Source organism: Cnephaeus nilssonii (genome assembly GCF_951640355.1).
Source record: "Cnephaeus nilssonii genome assembly, chromosome: 7".
Classification (NCBI taxonomy): domain Eukaryota; kingdom Metazoa; phylum Chordata; class Mammalia; order Chiroptera; family Vespertilionidae; genus Cnephaeus; species Cnephaeus nilssonii.
In genome coordinates this window covers 102,840,461-102,862,816 of record NC_137078.1, presented here as the reverse complement: position 1 = coordinate 102,862,816, position 22,356 = coordinate 102,840,461, and the positions used below count along the sequence as shown (strand labels likewise).

Genomic DNA, 22,356 nt, shown 5'->3' with positions numbered 1-22,356 from the left:
GGTCAGCAGTCTCCCACAGGGTCTATATCTCTGCCTCTCTTTTTATTTTATTTTATTATTATTTTTTAAATATATTTTACTGATTTTTTTACAGAGAGGAAGGGAGAGGGATAGAGAATTAGAAACATTGATCAGCTGCTTCCTGCACACCCCCTACTGGGGATGTGCCTGCAACAAAGGTATATGCTCTTGGCCTGAATCAAACCCGGGACCCTTCAGTCCACAGGCCGACGCTCTATCCACTGAGACAAACCAGTTAGGGTTATTTTATTATTTAAAAAGAATTTTTTTTTTTTTTATTTCAGAGAGGAAGGGAGAGAGAGAGAGAGGAAAATCAATGATGAGAAAGAATCATCAATTGGCTGCCTCCTGCAGGGCCCACACTGGGGATTGCGCCCGAAAACCCGGCAAGTGCCCTGACCAGGAACTGAATCGTGACCTCCTGGTTCCTAGGTTGATGCTCAACCACTGAGCCACGTCAGCCGGGCTATCTCTCCCTCTTTTTAAGAATACGTTTTTACTGATTTTAGACAGAGGAAAGGAGAGGGATAGAGACAGAAACATCGACAGGAGAATGAAACACCCATGGGCTGCCTCCTGCTCGCCCCCCACTGTGGACAGAGCCCGCAACTGGGCATGTGCCCTACCTCCAGGCGCGCGTGGGGGATGCTTAACCAGAGAGCCAGCCCGCTGGGCTCCCACAGGCTTCCTCTCGCAGCCTCTCCGGTCCCGGCGCACATCAAGATCCACCGCCGCCCTAGCCGGTGTGGCTCAGTGGATAGAGCATCGGCCTGCGGACAGAAGGGGACGTGGGCTCGATTCCGGCGTGCAGGGGGCAGCCGATCAGTGATCTCTCTCATCATTGATGTTTCTCTCTCTCTCTCACCCTCTCCATTCCGCTCTGAAATAAATAAAAATATATATTTTTAAAAAAAGATCCACCACCGCTCCCTCCCCACCTGCCTCTGCGCCCGCCTCCTGGTCAGGAACTCTCCAGGCGCCCATAGCAACTGGACACGCCGTTGCTAACAGAACTGACGCCTTTTCACTCAGGTGCACACGTTTCCCAGCCCAGGAGTTATGTCCCCGGCCGGACCCCGTAACCAAGCACCGCCTCCCGTCCTCAGTCGGCCCGCCCCCAGAGCCAGCTCAGGCAATCGCGTTGCCAGTCCCGATGACGTCACGGCCGCCACGGCCAATCCGAGGGCCGCGCGGTACAGGTCCTCACGCGCTTCCGTCGCTTGGGGAGGAGTAGGCGTGCGTCGCGCCTGCGCAGTGGCTCTGACCGTCGGCTCCCAGCGCGTGGACGCTACTTCGAGCCGCGCGCGCGCGTCCGCTCGGTCCAGGTCCCGGCGGCTGCGGCGGCACGCGGCGCCCGCGGGCCATGTCCTGGCTCTTCGGCATCAAGGGCCCCAAGGGCGAAGGCGAGGGACCCCCGCTGTCCCTGCCGCCCGTGCAGCCTGGGGCCGAGGGAGGCGGGGACTGCGGCGCGGGAGACCGGCCGGCGCCCAAGGACAAATGGAGCAACTTCGACCCGACGGGCCTGGAGCGCGCGGCCAAGGCGGCGCGCGAGCTGGAGCACTCGCGTGAGTGCGGCGGGGGCGGGGGCGGGCGGGCCGGGCGGGGCTTCTCCACGGAGAGCCGGTCCACCGACTCCCGGGCAGCGGGCACTTGGGGGCCTCTGGCCCCTCCGTCGTCGGAGCAATAGGGATGCACGTGGCTGCCGGCGGCCCTGCTGGTCGGATAGGACGCTGGCCTCCAGGGGCGAATCTGCCCGAGCTCCCTCGCGGGCAGGGCGGTTCGGGCTCCTGTCGCCCTTGGCGCCGTCCCAGCTGCCACGTGCCCTTCAGGTGAGGAGACCAGCGCAGAGCGGACTCTCCGAGGTTACAGGGGCCAGGGGGCAGGGGGCAGGGGGCAGGTTCCGGCTGGGCCTGGAGTCCAGTCCCCGCCCTGGGCCGGCGCTCCTTCCCCATTTGCTGCCTCCACGTGGGACGGCCGAGGCGTGGTCAGATCGGGGGTCCTCCTGTGGTGGTTGCTAGCAGAGAAGCATGGCTGAGAGTCGTTGGTTTTATTTTATTTTATTTTTAAAATATTTTTGTTGATTTCAGAGGAGTGGCGAGAGGGAGAGAGAGATAGAAACATCACTGATGAGAGAGAATCATTGATCGGCTGCCTCCTGCCCGCCCCCTCCTGGGGATGGAGCCCACAACCAGGCATGTGCCCTGACCGGGAATCGAACTGTGACCTCCTGGTTCATAGGTCGATGCTCAATCTCTGAGCCACGCCGCGGGGCTAAGGAGAACATAGCAGGTTATTGGGATCCGTTAGCTTTCAGGGAGGCGAGTTGTAAAGCAGCAGGTCAGACAGCCCTGGCCCAGCCTGGTGACCTTCCTGACCAGGGCCCTCCAGGCACCAGAGGGCCGGGAACTTCACGGAGCCCCCATCTTCCCCCAACTTCCCTTTCTCCTGTGACTCGGACCATTTGTCGCAAGGTGTAGCGAGAGTGTTTAAGAGCCTGGAATGTAGAAGACGCTGAATAAACGTTGATTGAAAGAATGTAATGGCTCTCACACGTTTGTGTAAGCAGAGGTGCCCTTTTTCAGAGGAGAAGCCTGGTGAACAGGTAGAAGCGGGACCTCCCCGGGCACTTTGTGGCTCAGCCCTGCCCTTCCTCAGGGGCTACGCGCACACCCTGGGCGAAGAAGGCCTCTGGGCCTGCCTGGCTCTCCAATCTAGAGGCACATTCCAAACACCTAGGCTTTTGGGCTGCGGCCCAGGACAGCCTGCTATGCCTGGGACACGCCCACGGCAGGCTAGGGGTATTGTGCTTTCTAGGTAACTTCAGTCATCGGGTTGGGTTGAGAAACAATGGCTGGCCTCTGAACATCTGGGATGATTACAGACTTCTGTCAAGTGACCTGACTTCTTGTTAAAGGCTTCGCTGGGGGACACCTTTCTGCCCCACCTCCTGTGGGATTGCACCCACTTACCACGTCTAGAATGTCAACATTTTCCTGCTTTCAGAAGCTGAACCCTGACTGTTGGCTCCCCCACACCACGCAGGTACATGGACCATGTGAGAGGCCAGCTGCAGGGCCTCCCTCCTGCCTGCTCCTGCCTCTGAGTTGCTCTCACGTCTCCTGCCCCAGAACACTCTCCACCTGGGTCCCCAGGGCCCGTCTGCTCTCCCGCCGCCGACCCCCCTCCAGGCGGCATGTTCTGCAGAGTCCTCGGCCACCACCTGGCGCTGCGGTCCCCCATTAGTCTCCACATCCAGCGACTGTCCCAGATGTGGGATCTGCCCCCTTTTTGTTCCTGCCTCCCTTTCTGGCCTCCCCGCAGCCCAGTAGGAGAGGATTCACCCTGGCGGCCCGCCCCTTCCTGTCCCTAAGGTCTTCTTCCCTGTGCCTCACGCCCGTTTCCCAGGTCCCCTCTGCAGCCTGTCCTCCCAGACACCTGGTTCTCACTCAGGCCGCTGTGCCCGGCTTCAGCCTCTCTCAGCCACTGGAGCCGTCCTCAGTGCCCCTCGCAGCCGGGCCGCCCCTCTGTCCTGTCCTCAGTGCCCCTCGCAGCCGGGCCGCCCCTCTGTCCTGTCCTCAGTGCCCCTCGCAGCCGGGCCGCCCCTCTGTCCTGTCCTCAGTGCCCCTCGCAGCCGGGCCGCCCCTGTCCTTCAGGTCCCTGGTGCGCCCTTGTGTCCCCGGTCTCCGCCTCGGCGGCCAGAGCAGCACATTTAGCTTGAGGTGCCTGGGAGGCCAGCCCCCTGCCTGTGCCCTGCAGGAGGGTGGGTGCCTGGAGGAGCACCTGCCTGTGTGGCTGCTTCTCGACGCCCCGGAGTGCACGCCTCCTGGTGCAGAAAGATGTCACGGTGACCAACTGTTGCTGTTGGCACTGAAACCGCAGCCTGTGCTCAGCGGGGCGACTGGGGGCCAGGCCTGTGCGGAGCTGTTAACCGGCTTTCTCATTTCCTCCGAGGGGTGGGTGGGTGGGTGAGGGACTCTATGTGCTCCAGTGTCAGGTGAGGTGCTCAGAGCTTAACCTGGCTTGCCAAAGGTCACATGAGCAAGCCGGGTGGCTGGGGTTGGGTCCCGGCGTGGTGGGCCTGACACCCACGTTCTGTCTTGTGCTCTCGGCTCCCTCTCGGTCAGAGTCACTCGTTAAAGGGGCTCCTGTGGTCAGTTCAGCCTTTGGCTTTGTGGCTTCCCACGCTCACCAGTGCCACGGGCTGGGCCCTAGTGCCCTCATGCTGCCTCAGAGGGGTCCTGGCAGTGGTTCCAGGAGGCCCTTCCCCAGCTTTGACACTCAGTGCCAGACCGCGGGTCCCAGGGCCCATGCAGACGCCCAGGCTTCCGCCACGTCTGTCTAATGCGTGGGCTGTGCTCACAGTGGCAGTTGAACTCCGAAAAAAACCCAAACTGTAAACTGACGATATGCGCAGTCGGAGATCCCTGTACAACCTGAGTCGCCCTCCACGGGTGGTGGCTTCCCAACCGCTCAGATAGAAAGTTATGTCTCTGGCCCACGGTTGGCTGAATCCTCGGAGGAGAAACCCAGGGATACTGAGAACTGACTGTGTTTACCGAGAAAAGCCGCGTGTGTGTGAACCCATGAAGCTCAAACCCACGGAGTTCAGGGGCCGGCCAAGCCCAGAGGAGCAGGAGTTGGTTTCATTTCCAGAACCCTGACATAGACAGGTGTGACCTCCACCTTAGCAAGGAATCAGGTGGACGGAGTCCTGGCACCTGTGTTCCTAGTACCAGCTCTGTGAAGAGCCACCTCCCGGGGCTCATGGCTCATTTTTAATCTAATTCTCATCCACCTTCTTGCCTGCATGTGCTTGATAGCAGGTCCGTCACCTGTCAGAGGCTTAAAAGAAATGGGTGGCCCGTGAGAAACAAAGGACATTGGCTGCAAGCGTGTTGGCCTCAGGGGGCGAGGGTCCGCCTCTCTGATGGAACCCTCCGGAATGTGATGGCCCCTGGGGGACGAGCCCTCGCACGGGCAGTGGGGGTAGAGCAGACATAGGTGACAGTCACTGGCCAGGATGAGGTTGGGCGAGCTGTGGTCTCCCTGACAGCCTCTCGGCAGCATGGACTCTCCCCTGGCACCACGGGTCCTAAGGCCGGCTCCCGCACTCCTCCGCAGGGCACGCCAAGGAGGCGCTGAGCCTGGCCCAGATGCAGGAGCAGACGCTGCAGCTGGAGCAGCAGTCCAAGCTCAAAGTGAGTGGTGGGCTGGTGCTGCCGGCCCGGCCCGTGGCTGAGCGGGGAGGACATGCCCAGGAGAGGGATGCTTCCTTCCGCCACGGTTAGGAGGGACACGGAGAGATGGTCACAGGGTGAGCTCCTGCAGCAGAACCTGTGCCCAGACCTGTCCACTCCGAGCGCGCGGGGGTGCGGGAGGGGTTGTCGGGAGTGGGAGCCCGAGCTGCCAGCCTTGAGGAGGCCTTGGGGTCTGGGCCTCAGCACTGTGTGTCCGCAGGAGTACGAGGCCGCCGTGGAGCAGCTGAAGAGCGAGCAGATCCGCGTGCAGGCCGAGGAGCGCAGGAAGACGCTGAGCGAGGAGACGCGGCAGCACCAGGCCGTAAGGGCTGCAGGGCCCCTCGGGCACCAGAGGCTGGGGACCAGGAGGGGGCTGCGGGCGCCATGGTCCCACCTGCAGTCGGGGTCTCTCGTTGACCCTCGACCTGGGGTGGCCTTGCACACCCCTAAGGCCCGCGGTCCCTCTGTGCTGAGTGTCCGTGCGCGTGTCCTTGCTGACAGCACCTGTGGGGCTCATGGCTGCTTGGAGGCTCCGGTGCCCAGTCGGGTCTGGGGCCACGTGTTGGTTGCGGGTTGCCCACCAGCTCCTCCAGCTGCGCTGTGTTCACGCTGCTCTCTCCCTCCCTAGAGGGCCCAGTACCAGGACAAGCTGGCCCGGCAGCGCTATGACGACCAGCTGAGGCAGCAGGTGAGTCTGCGCACCTGCAGGCGGGAGAGCCTCGTCTGCAGCTGGAGGGCCAAGGCCAGGGCTGTGGACGCGAGGGTTGTGCTGGGTCCTGGGGGAGCTGTAGTTGGACTCCTGCACGTGTACACCCCTGCCCCAGGGCTCCTGCCACACTGCTCCACGGCCTCCACGTGTGCTCCGTGGCCTCCACGGCAGAGGCAGGCTCCAGCTGTTCTTAGGGTTCAACCAGGTGGCAGGTGACTGGGAACCTGGCTGATGTTTGTGCCTCTTGTGAGCATTGTAGCTTCAAATTTTTAAAATACATATATTTTTTATTGATTCCAGAGAGACAGACAGACAGACAGGCAACAATGAGAATCATTGATCGGCTGCCTCCGAGCCTGCAACCCACCGGGCATGTGCCCTGACCGGGAATCAAACCATGACCTCCTGGTTCCTAGGTTGATGCTCAACCACTGAGCCATGCCAGCTGGGCGATAGCTTTTAAATTTAACAAGCAAAAACCAGAGTGTTTTATGGACACCCGTGACCCCGTGGCCAAGCTGTGCCAGGGGTGGGGGCTCTGGACCTGGCCCCTGGGAGCGTGCGTGTCCCAGCCATGTTCAGGCCTGCCTGCCCGGGCTGTGGATTGGTGTGAGCAGGAGGGACCAGGCCTGTGCCCGTGGCCAGAGAGAGGGCAAGGGACCGACAGGCAGTCTCCTCGAGGTCAGCCCCTAGGGGCGTGCGTGTCCTAACATTGAAAGCTTTTCCTTTTCCTTGTGGCTTCTTCTCAGCAACTTCTCAACGAGGAGAATCTGCGGAAGCAGGAGGAGTCGGTGCAGAAGCAGGAGGCCATGAGGCGAGGTAGAGTGGTCAGCTCGCCGGGCGGTGGAGCCGTGTCCCCAGCGGCCTCGGAGGCTGTGGCCCGAGAAAGGCTCGTGGGCAAGCGGGTGGGTCGGCGCTGCTTTAGGCACTTGGAGCCCCAGCTAGGCTTCCTGAGATCGCGGTGGGTCCCTGCCTCTGAGCCGGCTTTAAAGCAGAAACCGGCGGCTGGGCGTCCAGAGTTTGGTCGTCTTCTGCCCCGGGCACCCAGGGTCTCACGGGAGTTACTCTCCCGTGAGAAGTGCCTGGGCCTCGGGTCTGAATTCCGGGCTCCTCTGTCGAGGACCCGCCTGCTGGAGGGGCAGGGACCCCGGGCCTGGGGCTGAGCGCGCTCCCTGCCTCCCGTGCAGCCACCGTGGAGCGGGAGATGGAGCTGCGGCACAAGAACGAGATGCTGCGGGTGGAGGCCGAGGCGCGGGCCCGGGCCAAGGCCGAGCGTGAGAACGCGGACATCATCCGGGAGCAGATCCGCCTGCGGGCCGCCGAGCGCCGCCAGACCATCCTGGAGTCCATCAGGTGAGGCCGCCTGGTCCCGGGGAGGCTGTGCTCACATGCTGACGAGGAGACTGCCTGTCGGGCCCTTGCCCTCTCTGGCCACGGGCACAGGCCTGGTCCCTCCTGCTCACACCAGTGCCTCCCCGACAGGACGGCGGGCACCCTGTTTGGCGAAGGGTTCCGGGGCTTTGTGACCGACTGGGACAAGGTGACAGCCACGGTAAGCACCACTGCCCCCACACAGCTGCTGGCACGGTGGCGAGGGGGTGAGGGCGTGGTGGCAATGGGGCGGGCCTCACTCGCCTCCTTCCTGTCCTGCTGCAGGTGGCCGGGCTGACGCTGCTGGCTGTCGGCATCTACTCCGCCAAGAACGCCACGCTGGTGGCCGGGCGGTACATCGAGGCGCGGCTGGGGAAGCCGTCCCTGGTGCGGGAGACCTCCCGCATCTCACTGCTGGAGGCGCTGCAGCACCCCCTGCAGGTAAGGGCCTGGCTGTCGGGGGACCAGTCCTCCTGGCGCTGTGTCCTGCCCACTCCTGGCGTGACAGCCGAACACCTGTGTCCTCCTCCCTCCGTTTCCCCACGTATCTCCCCCACCTGCACGTTGGATTTGCTCTGGGTTTGTCCTCCATGCGTCCCTGGAGGCCTGTCCGCGCCAGCACGGGGGGGAGGGGGGTCTTTGGGGTGGGGGGAGCCTCATCCAGTCTGCTCTATCGCCTGGAGTCGCCTCTGGGTGTTTACACACAGCTGGGGCTCCCCTGTGCCCTTTTCCTGTAAGAGAAGTTGCTGCAAGTCATGGTGTTGCTGCCTCCCACCCCCACCCCCACCCCTGAAGCGTGCTTCCCGCCCTGCGTGGATCCGAGGCCTGTTCTCCCCTGGGCTGGGATCTCTGTATCAGTCGCGATGTGGGTGACGGAGAAAAAGAGAGGTCAGCAGCGACCTGCCTGTCGCCCAGCAGCACAGACGCTGGTCAGCCGGCCTTCGGAAGCGCTGGCCCGTGTCCTGAGCCCGGGCCGGCAGGGCTGCTCCTGTGGCTCTAGCGTGGTGGCTGCACCCATGACCCTGACCCCGCTCCCCCGCAGGTCAGCAGGCGGCTGCTCAGCAAGCCTCAGGACGCGCTGGAGGGCGTGGTCCTCAGTGTGAGTGGCTGGGCCGGGCGGGCAGGGCCGGGCGGGCAGGGCAGAGGCGGGTGTGGGGCACTGCCTGGCAAGCTCAGCTGGGATACGCTGCCTCTTGTGCTGCCCGGGCGCCCGGGAGGGACAGACTGACTGGGCAGAGAGTGTCCCTCTAACCAGTTGCTTGTCCCCTGGTAGCCCAGCCTGGAGGCCCGAGTGCGGGACATCGCCATAGCGACGCGGAACACCAAGAAGAACCACAGTCTGTACAGGAACGTGCTGATGTACGGGCCGCCTGGGACGGGCAAGACGCTGTTTGCCAAGGTGAGAGGCGCCCATCCCCTAGTGGGCCTGCCTGGGGTGGGCCTTGTCTGCTTTACGTGAGGAAGAGCTGCTTGCCCAGCCCACCCCGTTAGCGCCGCCCGCCCCCTCCTCCCCCGCCCCTGCTTTCCCGCCTCCACACCCCACCCTCTGCCTCTACCGTCTCCCCAGAAATTGGCGCTGCACTCAGGCATGGACTACGCCATCATGACGGGCGGGGACGTGGCCCCCATGGGGCGGGACGGCGTGACAGCGGTGCACAAGGTCTTCGACTGGGCCAGCACCAGCCGGCGAGGGTGAGCGGCACCTCCTGGTGGCCCGTGCGCGCTCCCAGCCTGGTTCCCAGTGGCCCCTGGCTGTCGGGGAAGGAAGGGGTCAGGGACTTCCCACAGCCAGTCCTGGTGCCCCGGCAACACCGTGCAGGGGGACATTCACCACGTGCGACTCCCGGCGGCCGAGGCTCACAGGAGCCGCTTGGTGCCGGTGGGTGTTGAGTTCAGGCCGCTTCCTCCTGGCGGTGGCACTCGGCACACCCTGTCCTGGGTCGAGGTCTGGGTCCCAAAGCTGCTGAGGGCGCGTGGGGTGGGGGCTCCTGAGCACCTGCCGTCCCAGGGGCCGCGCCATGGGAGGCCCCTCCCTCAGGCAGCCCCTCCTCCCACAGCCTCCTCCTGTTCGTGGACGAAGCGGATGCCTTCCTCAGGAAGCGAGCCACCGTGAGTGTTCTGGAAGCTTCTGTCTGGCGGTGGCCTGGGTGGTGTGGTCAGTGGCTTAGGCCAGTCTAGGCCTCCGGCTACAGCTGTGCTTTCTGGGAGGGTCACGCCTGAGGGCGGCCAGGCCTGCTCCGCAGCTGAGCTTCTTTGCCAAATTTTGTTGGAGAATCAGAAGCACCCGGGGCATTTCTTGGAATCTTCTTGACCAAGTTTAGGCTCATAGGCGCCACCGGAGGAGCAGACACGCTGCCTTCCACGGGCGGCTCTGCCCCGCTGCTCGGCCCGCCCGGTGCCTGACCGGCTTCTCTCTGCAGGAGAAGATCAGCGAGGACCTCAGGGCGACCCTGAACGCCTTCCTGCACCGCACGGGCCAGCACAGCAGCAAGTGAGCCGCCCACAGCTCGGGCTCCGTGCAGAGCGCTTGCCGCGCCGCCCACTGGGGAGCCGGGCACTGCCTGTCCATGCTGCTGCGGGGCGGGTGGGGGTAGGGCACTGGGTCCCCTGGGGCACAGATGCCCCAAGAGCGGGCTGGGCCCTTCTCAGTCCCCTAGTCACGCTCTTCTGCATCGGCAAGGCCCTCCAGCTCCCCCACAACTGGTCACGGGCGCCCAGCCCTGCTGGTGGGCATGTCCCCCCAGCTCCCCCCACAACTGGTCACGGGCGCCCAGCCCTGCTGGTGGGCATGTCCCTTAGGCCTCAGCTGTGACCCAGAGAGGTGGCTATTCCTGTGAGCTGGCCTCGGCTCAGCTAAACCCTGGCCCTGAGCCCCAGCTTCCTGGTTGGAGGGCAGAGGTCTGTCTCAGACCTGGGGTCTCTCCCTCCTGCACAGCAAGGCTTATCCAGCCTCCCCATTGGGCCATCGGCCAGAGGTGCATGAGATGGGGCAGGGGCAGATCTGTTAGAGGGAGGGTGGACCACAGGGGCCAGTGCTGGGTCTTAACCCTTTGCACTCGCTTGCTTTTTTCTCGATTCCTTTATTCTACTCGGGATTTAATTTTTTAAATACCCCAGATTTTACAAAGCACGGCAATAGAATAAAAAACTGGAGTTTCTTTTCATACAAACTTATTTATTTGGATTTTTTTATATTTCAAATTATTGATACATTCAAAGAGTAATTTTAATCTCGACATCCGAGTGCAAAAGGTTAAAACGCCCAGCCCAGCCCTGCTAGGCAGGGGCAGGAGATGGACAGGATGGGCAGGTGGTTAGGGAGTAGTGGGTAGATAGAAGTGGAATCTGCTAGAAAACCACCTGGGAGGGTTGGCCTGCGCCCCAGCAGTGAGCACTCGGCTCTGGAGCCCTCAGCTCCTGCTTCTGTCCCTGCAGGTTCATGCTGGTCCTGGCCAGCAACCAGCCCGAGCAGTTCGACTGGGCCATCAACGACCGCATCGACGAGATGGTCAACTTCGAGCTGCCGCAGCGGGAGGAGCGGGAGCGCCTGGTGAGGATGTATTTTGACAAGTATGTTCTTAAACCAGCCACAGAGGGAAAGCAGTAAGTGTCCTGGAGCCGCCAGCGCTCCCTGCCCTCGCTGGGGTCCTCCCCGCAGGGCCTTGGCCCCCAGCTCCTGGTTCACACTGTACCCTGACCCCTAACGTGTGCCTTCATGAGGGGCTCAGGGCGGGTCATGTGTGCCTTCGTCCCTGGAGCCCCTGCCCCCTCCCGTCCACCTGCCCCCTCCCGTCCATCTGTTCCCTCCTGTCCACCTTACCCCTCCTGTCCACCTTCCCCATCCACCTTCCCCGTCCTATCCACCTGCCCCTTCCCATCCACCTGCTCCCTCCCGTCCACCTGCCCCCTCCCGTCTACCTGCTCCATCCCATCCACCTGCCGCCTCCCGTCCACCTGCTCCCTCCCATCCACCTGCTCCCTCCCATCTACCTGCCCCCTCCCGTCCACCTGCTCCCTCCCGTCCACCTGCCCCCTCCCGTCCATCTGTCACTCCTTGTCCACATGCTTGGCCCCTGGGTCCCTGTCCAGCTCTCCGCCGGGTCTTGGAGTTGACAGCCCATCCTTGTCCGTTACACAAAGTGCATTAAGGAGGCAGATCCAGGCCGCAGTCAGGCCTGGGCGGTGAGGGCCGTGGGGGGCTTCGCTCTGAGACCTCCATCCACTGCCACCCCGACTCCTAGGAGCCCGGGGCCCTTTGCCTGCATGCAGCAGGCCCCCCTCTGCAAAGCCCATGTGGGGGTGGCGCCCTCAACACTGTCCAGGCTGTGCTGTCACTCGCCGCGGTGCCTGCCGTGCTCCAGATAAGCAGAGCCCGGCTATTTTAACCGTCTCCAGGGGCCGGGTCTCGGCAGCTCTGACCCGAATCCCTCTGTGCTGGCAGCAGGGAGAGCGGCCTCTGTTCCAGACGGACTGTGCCCGCTGCCACCCTGCGTGCCTGCCCCCCAGCTCCCCTGGGCCTCCTCCCTTTGCCCCGGCCGCATGGTGGTGGGTTTCTGAGGCCTTTGCATGAGTGTCTGAGTGGTTCTCCTGGCCCTTCAGCCAGACCCACCTGGGGAGGCTCGGCGCACGTGAGATCGGCGTGAGCTTCACGCCGGTCGAGGCGTTGCTCCCTCCCTGTGATTTCCTGCTTCTCGCTGGTTCCCAGCTCCTCCCTGGTGCAGCTTCAGATGCTCTGCAGCCTGGGGCTGGGCAGGGCTGGCGGAGAAGGAAGGACATGGCCCCTGGCCCCAGTGCACGGTGGGGCCCCTCCTCTCGTTTCTCAGCACAGCCACTGCCCCTGCAGCAAGCATGCCCCAATGTCCTTACCCCCAGCCCCTGCCTGGACCTTCTCGGGCTCCAGGAGGAGAGGAAGTGCCACCAGGGCAGGAAGGCCAGCTGTGCCGGGCCTGGGGTTCCCTGTACAGCCTCCTGCCCCCGAGTCCCGCCCTCCCTCTGTGGGGGTTGGGGGCCCTCACAGGCCTCTGTTCCTGCTGGGAGGCCGGGGCCCCCGGGGTCATGTGGGAACCCTCCTCACAGGCGCCTGAAGCTGGCCCAGTTTGACTACGGGAAGAAGTGCTCCGAGATCGCACGCCTGACCGAGGGCATGTCGGGCCGGGAGATCTCCCAGCTGGCTGTGGCCTGGCAGGTGAGTGGGCATACGCTACCCTCTCTCCTCTGAGGCGTCCCAGCAGCCGCTCCTGGGTGCCCCATCCTGGAGGCATCTGCTCCTTGGCTGCCCAGCTCTTGCATCTGACAGCCTGACCACCAGCAATTCAGAAAGGCTGGTAAATGACTATTTTATTCACTAAGTACACATCCACTTCAATTTGAAGTGCGGCTCAGAGATGCAGGGGCTGCATTAGAATGAGCTGGGTTATGCTGCTGTAACACACAGCCCCAGATTGCAAACTAGTGTCCTGTGGGCCAGTGAGGGGCTCTGCTCTGGGCTGTGCTCAGCGGGACCCAGGCCTGTGGCAGTGGCTGAGGACAGATGTCTTAGCTCGGGATGCAGTGAGGGTGCTCATCACAGGAGTGGCAGGGCAGCCCAGGCCGGGCTCAGAGCCAGGTGAGCAAAATGCCTGTCCTCTTAGGTGATGGGACTCGCTCTCGATGCCCACACGGGCCAAGGCTGCTCGAGCAGGTGGGGAGATACAGCTGGACTGGCTCAGGCCTCTGCTTGGTGGACACCCATTGCTGTCCACTCAGCAGGCTCAGTCAGAGCAACAGGCCGGTGACAGGAAGCAGGTGGGGTCCTGCGTCATCTGGAGGGGGGGGCCCATGGTCACCTAAAGGTGACCTGCTTGGCAGCCGAAGAGTGGGCCACCCTGGGCCTGATTACCAAAATGTTGGTGACCCCACCCAGGTGCCTGCCCCAGTTTGGGCCTGGGAGCCCTGGGCACTGGGAGCAGAGCTGCCGGGCGGTGGCCTGGTCTCATGGTCCGTGTTTCTGGAAGGACTTTGTAGATGGTGGGGGTCCTGTGAGGGGCAGGCCCCGTGGACCAAGTTGCTCAGTGTTCAGGGGCTGTTGGGCCTGGCGGGGCCACTCACCCCATCAGAATTGCTGGGGCTCCTGCCGCCCCTCCGTGTCGAGTGCAATTGTCCCCCGAATGGCCTGTGGTGGTTCTGTGGTCTGTGCCCTGGCAGAGGGCAGCTCTGCTGTCAGAGCAAGGCCCTCAGTTCTGCAGGGGGCTGGGCTGCTTCCCAAACTCCCTGGGGCTTTCTAATTTTAGAAGGTCACTGAGGAGCTCATGGATGAGACCAGGCCAGGGGCCAGGGGGTGGTGCAGGGATGGCACCAAGTCTGGGCTGCAGATCACCTGTGAGCAGGCGTGAGTGGGCACACGTGTGTGCTGGAGGCAAGGTGTGTGCCATCAGCGGGTGGGAGTGTGTGTTCTGCCCAGGGAGGGTGTTGGCCAGCCACCCCCTGGCAAACTCGGCTCCCACCTGCCCCCACCTTGAAGGAGGACACCTCTGAGAAACAGGCTCATGGTTGGGGAAGCAGCATGGAGGGTGGGCTGGCCAAGCTGTCATTTGGGGCCTGGCCCTGCCTACAGGGTGAGTGGCCTGGTGCCTGCGGCTGGGACACCTTTCCCCACGCAGGCAGCTCTGGGCCCTGCCCTGCCTCAGTGCTCTCTTTCTCTGCCAGGCCATGGCGTATGCCTCCGAGGACGGGGTCCTCACCGAGGCCATGATGGACGCCAGGGTCCAGGACGCCATCCAGCAGCACCGGCAGAAGATGCAGTGGCTGAAGGCCGAGCGCGCCAGGCCCGAGGGCAGCCAGCCCCCGCTCCCGAGGGCACAGACGGAGTGAGCTGGCCTGGACCCTGGGGACCCCGGGGTGCACTGGCTGGGCAGCATCGAGAGGCAGCACGAGGTGCCGTTTCCTGGAGGTCGTGGGTGCTGCACAGCCGCCGCTGCCTCCCAGGGTTTCAGTCTTCCTCTGGTCAGGCCAGGGCAGCGTTCCAGGAGGACAGCTGCGGCTCCCGTGTCTGTGATGGGAGTCTGCCCCTCCACGTGTGGTTGTGGCTGGAGAGCATCAGGCTGGGGCCACGCCGAGGACACCCCTGGGAGAGGTGTCTCCAGCCAGGCCCAGGGCAGGGGGAAGGCACTGGTCTCTGGAGGCTGGCTGCTGCGGCTGTGACCTGCAGTGGGCGGAGCCTGACCTTGCCCGGCCCCACCCAGACCTGAACCCAGCGAGGGCTGAGCGGAACAGACCCCATGGTGCCCCGCCCGCCCGCCTCTGACTTGCACACAGCTTTCTGCCCTTGGGTACCTGGTGGGGCTGCACCTGAGACTGGAGACCCCCGACCCGCTGGGGTGCTGCCCCGGCCCAGATGGCCTGCAGCCCTACCTCTAATGGAGCTGGGTGTTTTTGTCCAGAATCTAATAAAAAAACTGACACCATACCTCAGGATCTCATGGCTGGTGAGGGGCAGGGCCTGAGGGGGTCACGGGGTCATGTGAAAGAAGAGGCAGAGGCTGGAGCTTTCTGGAGAATTTACTGACCAGCAGGGGCGGGGGTCACAGTGAGGCGCCGACCAGGGATGCCCTGGGCAGGGTGGCCGCACTCGCCACAGCGGGGCTCAGGGGCCTTATTGCTGCTGGGCTGGGGCCTCCCTCAGACCCGGCCCCCCACCCCCCACTGGGGCCCGCGGACGCACACGCCCCATGCACATGCTCCCGTGTGCAGACGTGGGTGCGGCCGGGGTCCGGCCCCCTTCCCAGCCCAGACCCTTTCCCGGCCTCCCCTCCGCCAGGACGGAGAGGACACAGCCGGCTCTGAGTAACAGACGTGGTCCCGGCCAGGCGCAGGGCGTGGGGCCCCGCCGCCCCAGGCGCCCGCACCCTGCCTGGCCCTGGAGACCGGGGTCCTGCCCCCAGACCGGCTCCACCCCGACCCCTTTATAAAAAGAGACAGCACCTTCCGCTGGACACACCCGGCGGCCGGGGCGCCCTGGCTCAGGCGGCCGTCCAGTCCGGTGTTCGTGGGCACGGTGGCCAGCGGCCCCCAGAGTCCTGCGCGCGGCCTAAAGGTGCCGCGGGCTCGGGTGGCCGTTGTGGTAGAGTTTCTGCTTCACGTGCACCATGTTCCCGGCCGCCTCCTCGAAGGGCCTGTGCGGCCGCCGGCCCAGCTCCCGCAGGTTGCACAGCTTGGGCAGCCAGGTCCACGAGCCATCTGCTGGGTGTGGTCAGCGTCCGGTCAGGGTGGGGGGCGTAACCAGGGAATTATTGTGGGTGGCGCTTGGCTTGAGCAAGGTCTGGGTGAGCATGGCTCGGGGCGTGGCTATGGTGGGCGTGGTCTGGCTGATTGGTGGGCGGGGCTTAGCCTGGGCTGCGACAGACCAAGCGTGGCTCGAGGGGCGTGGTCCGTGCGAACGGGGCGGAGCCAGGTTTGGGGGCGTGGTCTCCTGGGCGGGGCTCTGGTGTGGGTGGGGATGTGTTGGGGGCGGGGCGGGGCGTGGTCTGGGTGCACGGGAGGAGGCCAGGCGCTTTGGGGCGTGGTCTCCGGGGCGGGGCGTGGTCTCCGGGGCGGGGCGGGGCGGGGCGGGGCCGCGGGGCGGGCGGCACTCACCGTAGCGCCGGCCGGCCCTCCAGGCGCGCACCGCGCAGTGCAGGACGCCGTCCATCCACACCAGGAACCAGCTGATGCAGAAGCCGAGCAGCAGCCCCAGCATGAGGTCGATCTCCTGCTTGGTGACGTTGTCCGTCACGAAGTAGTTCTCGGAGGCGTCCACCACCGACTGGTCCCCGTCGTACGGGATCACGTAGTGGATGTGGTGCCTGGGGGCGGGGCAGCAGGGGGCTGGCACCTCTCCCGCGGGGCGCGCGTGGGGCTCCCTGCTGGGGTCTCTGAAGCAGCCCTTGTGGGGTCTGAGGTCCGGAGGGGCCAGCGGACTCGCCCAGGGCCCCGGTCCCCGGCTGCCCATAGGGTGGGGTGTACAAGACCAGAGGTCCGAGTGGAGTCCGGTCCGGGGCGTCTGCCCACACTTCACCCCCCGCCCCGCCCGGCCTGGGGCTGTCGCTGGCCCTGACGGGGTCACGGGCACTGCAGGAGGGCCAGCGGCTCCAGGCCGGAGACCCGGGGCAGGTGACCCCTCTGATGGCAGGTTCAGCGCCCCCCTGCCGGACAGGTGCCGCCCCTCTGGCCCCTCCCTCTAACGCCACACTCACTAGCCTTTCCTCAGCTTCCACCCAGGCACAGCCAAGAGTGCCATCCTGCTGGCTTCTGGGCTTCCTTCTCCTCTGTCCTTGATTCTCTGTCCAGAACCCATCCCTTCGTCCCCTCTGCCGGGTGCCCCTGGCCTACGCCCCGCGTGGATCTGTAAGTCCTTTGGTTCCTCTGCTGCTCCCAATGGAACTGTCTAGGGTTCTCAGCCCGTGGTCCCTCCTCTGCATCCCAGCACCCTCCAGGGCCTGTGCCATGGCGCTCAGCCTCCCCTGCCTCCCCTGGCCAGACTCAGGCTCCCGAACCCTCCAGGCCCTGGCTTGCCTCTGAGGCCACATTGAACGCTCCTCACAAGGTCTCATCAAGCCTCAGAGCTGCCCGGATACCTCCTCCTCCAGGGAGTCCTCCGGGCCCCGTGGCCCCAGGTAGAGTGGCCCTGCCCAGGACAGTGGACTCTGGGCTTGCCCCCACCCTCACCCCCTCACTGTTAAGAGAGCCTATGAGCCCTAACCAGTGTGGCTCAGTGGATAGAGCGTCGGCCTGTGGTCTTAAGGGTCCCAGGTTCGATTCCGGTCAAGGGCATGTACCTTGGTTGCGGGCACATCCCCAGTAGGGGGTGTGCAGGAGGCAGCTGATCGATGTTTCTCTCTCATCGATGTTTCTAGCACTCTCTCCCTCTCCCTTCCTCTCTGTAAAAAATCAATAAAATACATTTTTTTAAAAAAACAAGAGAGAGCGCCCAGGAGCCAAGACACAGTGGGTCCAGGCCCCCTTAGCCCCCGGTCGTCTTTGTCGCTGGCTACTCCAGACCCTCCTCTTGCCAGGCCCACCCTGGGGTCGTCCTGTCCAGGAGGCCACCCCTCCTGGCCCACCCCTCTCCGAGTCCCTTTTCTGGCTTCGCCAACTCTCCATCCCCACCCCCTACAGTCCCTGCCGCCCCATATGGCTGCTCTGAGCTCCAGCTGCCTGCCTGGCGTCTCCATGTGGGATCTACAGACACCTCAAACTCACACCTAAAAATAGCTCCTCCCTCCCCGAACCTGCTTCTCCCGTCGTCCCTCCAGTTAGATGCTGACACCTCCGCCTGGTCTGCCTATAGGTTCCTCCTTCCCCCACACTTTCCTATGCTCCCCGCCCCCCAAAGAGACCATCCCCCAGATGGAAACTCCACCGTTCTACCTGACCTCAGGCCCTGCTGCACCAGCACTGGCCACATAGGGTGCCTTCCTCTCCAGGGTCAGGGGAGTCCTGGAGCCCCAAACCCAGCCCAGGGGATGGCAGCAGACAGGCCTCTCTTCACACCCTCTCCTGCTCCTCCTGGGGACCCCTGTGCACAGCCCACAGAGCGGGGGCCCCCGCTCTAGGTCAGTCAGCAACAACTGGCTGACACCTGGTAGCCATTGCTCATCTGATCAGTTTGTCAATAGCATTATGAATCATCAATGGGGGATGGAGCCTTCGACAGCTTGGCTCAGTGGATGGAGCATCGGCCCTCGGACTGGAGTCTCAGGTTTGAGTCCGGTCAAGGGCACCTACCTCCGTTGCAGGCTCGATCCCCAGCCTCAGTTGGGGCATGTGCAGGAGGCAACGAATCGATGTGTCTCTTTCACATCGATGTTTCTCTCTGTCTCTCCCCCTCCCTTCCACTCTAAAAATCAATGGAAAAAATATCCTCAGGTGAGGATGAACAACAGCAACAAAAAGTGATGGAAAACGAATGATCATCACCTAGAACAGTGATGGCGAACCTATGACACGCGTGTCAGCACTGACCTAGATAGAATGTGCAACAGCTTCCAGGCCCCAGGAGAGGACGCCCTTCATGAGCCGTTAGCAGGCCCATCACCCAGGGCCCCCCAGGCCTCATGGTGCTGACACTGAACATCACCACCCTCTTCTGCCTCCCCAGACTCCTGGGCCTAGGACCTCTGGTGGGTCCTCTCGGGACAACGGCCTCTGACCCCTGGACACTGCTGGGCAGGGCAGGACACGTCAAAGGCTGGGCCACCACAGGAGCCAGACACGCCCCAGTGCTCCGCAAGGAGGAGGCCAGGCCCAACCACCCGGAGGCTCAGGACCCCCAGAGGCTGGAGGCACAGTCTGCCCCCATCGCTGTCCTGGCACCAGCAACTCTCCCCCTGTCCTTTGCCCACTCCTTTCTCCAATGCAGGCCCCTGGGGACGGGGCTCAGGTCTCCGAACATACATGGGTCCTACCTGGACCATGCATGCTGCATGTGTTTACCTGAGGTCCAATGCATGTTATGTATACACGCCGGCCACATGCACAGGACATGGCGTATATACTATGGACTTGGCCCAGGAGGTCCGCATGTGCGCATGTGTATGCTTGCCCAGGCACAAGCATGGTGCGTGTCACATGGAGATGCACATGCATGTGGCTCTGCACAGAGCCACCCTCTCTGTGGGCACCGGGGCACATGCATGGATGTGTGTGCACAGATACCACCTGCTGGCACGCACACTGTGGAGCATTAATGTACATACATGTCCTCTGCATAAAACTTTCCACATAGGCATGTAGAAGGCATACACGTATGTGCACACTTATTCTTGTATAGGGTGTGTACACACATGGGAAGAGTCCATTGTGGCAAATGCGTGTACATAGCGTATACACGAATACTCCATGTGCAAAACTATGCAGGCAGTCACTGGACCCACGTGGAGCACACTGGTTGCTGTATATTGTATCATATACATGTACTGGGCACACACATGTACATTGTCAATAAACAAGAATAGTTTGTACACCATATCATGTATGTAGTGATGTGTACAAAGCACAGACATGTGGACACAAACATGCAGAAACATTATGTTCATAGGTGGCTTTCCACAGACACGCTAACCTGTGCACACAAGCCCAGCTGTGCATACCCCAAGGACATCTGTTTACGTGAGCCCACGTGTACTCTGGACACGGCATATGACTCACACACGCACCCTGTGCAAACAGACTCTGAAAGCACATCCTGTCCGCCTCAGTGTGAGGTCACAATGCAGCAGCCCACACACATGTAAAATGTGTGTTACCAATGATTCCAGAACTCGGAGTCAGGGCCCGTGTTGTGCACACCACCAGTCCCGGGGGGGCTCCAGGTCACCCCAGTTCACACCACTCACAGCCCTGGCCGCCCCAGGCCGGAACTCAGGGGTCACTGGGAGAGCGTGGCCACCGGGAAACCGCGGGGAGGTTCCTGGCCAGCACAGGTGAGGGCTGCTTGCACTGCTGTCTCCACGAGCTCCAGTGCCCAGTTCTGCTCCCACACGGGGCGGCACCCACAGGCAGGGAGGCCTGAAGCCCGCTTGCCTCTCATCCCCACGCCCACCACGTGTGCACACGTCTGGAGCAGGCGTCCAGGTCAGGAGTGAAGAACAGGGGCTCTGGGGTCCCAGCCCCTATCTCTCGCTAGCTGTGTGGCCTTGGGCGAGTCTCTAGCCGCTCAAGCCTCTGTCCCGCTCTCTTACTGATTCCAGCCCGAGGGTGTCCTGTGGGGTGGGGGTGTGCATGCGGACATGCGCGTGTGCTGTGTACCCACATGTAGATGCACAGACGGTACACACACTCGCGTCTCATGAGATGTTTATTTCGTACATGGACGTACAAACATGCATGGCCCGGAGGACGCTGTCATTACATGTGCACAGGATGCGGGTCACAGTGGGTGGTGTGGCCTGGGCTCTCCAAGCTGAGTGACCTTGAGCAAGCTCCACCCCTTGCCTCAGTTCCTCCTCTGCACAGTGAGGGGGTGGGCCCGGCCCACCTTGAGCGGCAGCACCTCCCTGCACCCGGCTCCCAGGAAAGTTCTCGGACACCGTGCAGGGTCCCGGGCAGAGGCTGGTGTGCTCCGTGGGCACAGCCCTGGGCCGGATCCCTCCCGGACACCAGGCTGGGCTGCTGCTTCCTTGGCCTCCGGGCCCTGGACCAGGAGGCCTGGGCCTGTTCTGCCCATCGCCCTCTCTGTGAAGGCGTTTTGGGAGAGGGTTCTACCCGACCCGGCACGCACCCCCCTCCAGAACTCCACTGGCCAACCTCCAGGTGCCCGCAGGAGGCTGGACAGCCCTTCCCCCGCCGGACCCGGTGCCGGAGGATTCAGGGCCCCTTCGGCCTAGCGCGGCCCTTCGCAGGCCTGCTCGGGCTCCCGCACCCCAGTGGGCCCTGAGCCCCATGCATGTGAGATCACGCGTGAGCCCCGCCGGGCACAGACTCACCGGCCACAGTTGCAGTGGCAGACGCGGTCCTCGCCCCGCAGGTGCGGGAGGATGTAGTTGTGGAATCGGTCCAGCAGCGCGTTCATGTCCATCAAGCACGCGATGGCCTGGAAGAGCCCATGACCGGTCAGACCCAGGAGCGGCCGGCCGGTGTCCGGGTGGGGGTGGGGCGCTGGGGACGGGGGAGCGCAGGCGGAGGAGTGGGGAGCGCAGGCCGGGGATGGGGGAGCGCAGGCCGGGGATGGGGGTGCTCAGGGCAGCCCAGGATGGGGAGCAGGCTGGGCAGGGGGAGCGCAGGCCGGGGATGGGGGTGCTCAGGGCAGCCCAGGATGGGGAGCAAGCTGGGCAGGGGGAGCGCAGGCCGTGCGGCCGGTAAACAAGGCGCGGGAGGGGGAGGCGGCCGGCGGCGCGCGGGCGCGGGAGGCGGGCGCGGGTGGGGGAGCGAGCGCGCGGGAAGCCCCTCCGCTCACCATCACGATCGACGCCCCCAGAATCATGAAGATCATGGTGTTCGCGCTCATGGACATCGGGCGGGGCCGGGCCGGGCCGGAGCGCCGCCCCCCGGCCCCGGCGCCCCCCCGGCCCCGGCCCGATGCTGAGCCCCCGGCGCCTCCGCAGAGGTCAGCGCGCCGCGCACCCACCGCCGTGGGCCGGGTAAGAGGCGCGGGCCGGGAGCGCGGGGCAGGGGACTCGGTCGCTTCGGGGTCGTCCAGCCGCCGGGCCACCGCGCTCGCTGCGCTCCGCTCCGCCCTCGGCCCTGCCTCCCTCCCGTCCTCGCTCCGCGCGCTCCGGCCCCCTCTCCCTGCGCGCCCGCCTCCGGGAGGGACCACGCGGCCGCCCCGCCCCGCCCCCGCCCCCTCCCTGGGGCATCTGGTCAGTAGGGGGCCCTGGTCGCCTGCCCAGCAGCTCTGGAGCCCAACGTCCCGACCCCAGTGGTGATCCAGGGCCCCGGGCGCAGCTCCCTCCTCTCCCCATTTGTCAGTGAAGTTTCTGAGCAGCCCTGGGCCCCCAGTCCTTAACGGGGAGGCCGGCAGGGTCGCTGGGGAGCTGCCAGGAATGTCACTCCAAAGCCATGGCCACAGGGCCTAGGACAGCCCCCCACCCCCGCCGGCTGGGGCAGCACCAGCTTTGGCCTGGCGACCGGAGGGTCAGCCCGGGGCACCTGGTCTGGGCAGCCTGGGGGCCCCATGATGCTGGGGCCTGGGGAGCCTCCGAGTCCACCCTCCTCCACAGCCCGGGACGCGTGGCTGCACTGCCTGCACCCTCCCGCAGGGACCCAGCTTTTCCTCAGCTGCTTGAACCAGGAGGGTCACTGGGTACTTGGGGGGGGGGGGGCAGTCGATGGTGGGGGGCAGGTGCCCTAGGGAGGGCCCCATTCTGCCAGCAGCCCCAGTGGCCACAGAAACTCCTGGGTGCCGGGAAGCCGGGCCCCGTCTGTAGCCACAGCGCCCATCAGACAACCCTAAGTGGCCGCGGGAAGGCACCGGGCACCCAGCTCTGCCTCCTCCAGAGGGACCTGTGCGGGGCCAGAGGGACGGCCAAGCTCGGGCCAAAGCAGAGGCGGCAGCTCCTGTTCACT

At 64.0% G+C, this 22,356-nt stretch overlaps 2 protein-coding genes across 3 annotated transcripts; one reads left to right on the top strand and one right to left on the bottom strand.

Annotated features, from left to right (window-relative positions):
- Positions 1–1,285: 1,285 nt before the first annotated feature.
- On the top strand, positions 1,286–14,775 carry LOC307102608 (ATPase family AAA domain-containing protein 3). 2 transcript variants are annotated; one of them, XR_013813745.1, is made up of 16 exons: positions 1,286–1,586; positions 5,143–5,219; positions 5,479–5,580; positions 5,887–5,946; positions 6,717–6,786; positions 7,155–7,320; positions 7,450–7,519; positions 7,624–7,779; positions 8,381–8,437; positions 8,612–8,737; positions 8,906–9,030; positions 9,396–9,447; positions 9,759–9,829; positions 10,774–10,888; positions 12,415–12,523; positions 14,023–14,158. XR_013813745.1 is itself a non-coding variant. In XM_079776252.1 (16 exons), exons 1-16 carry the CDS (start codon positions 1,385–1,387, stop codon positions 14,185–14,187), a joined length of 1,776 nt encoding a protein of 591 aa, XP_079632378.1. In that variant the 5' UTR covers positions 1,286–1,384; the 3' UTR covers positions 14,188–14,775. The 2 variants fall into 2 exon arrangements, 1 of the variants encoding a protein (XP_079632378.1); XM_079776252.1 differs by having other exon boundaries at positions 10,774–10,941; positions 14,023–14,775.
- A 125-nt stretch (positions 14,776–14,900) lies between these two features.
- Positions 14,901–21,553, bottom strand: TMEM240 (transmembrane protein 240). The gene is made up of 4 exons (XM_079776253.1): positions 21,248–21,553; positions 20,778–20,884; positions 15,949–16,157; positions 14,901–15,552 (listed from the first exon to the last, which is right to left on the bottom strand). Exons 1-4 carry the CDS (start codon positions 21,302–21,304, stop codon positions 15,404–15,406), a joined length of 522 nt encoding a protein of 173 aa, XP_079632379.1. The 5' UTR covers positions 21,305–21,553; the 3' UTR covers positions 14,901–15,403.
- Positions 21,554–22,356: the final 803 nt, after the last annotated feature.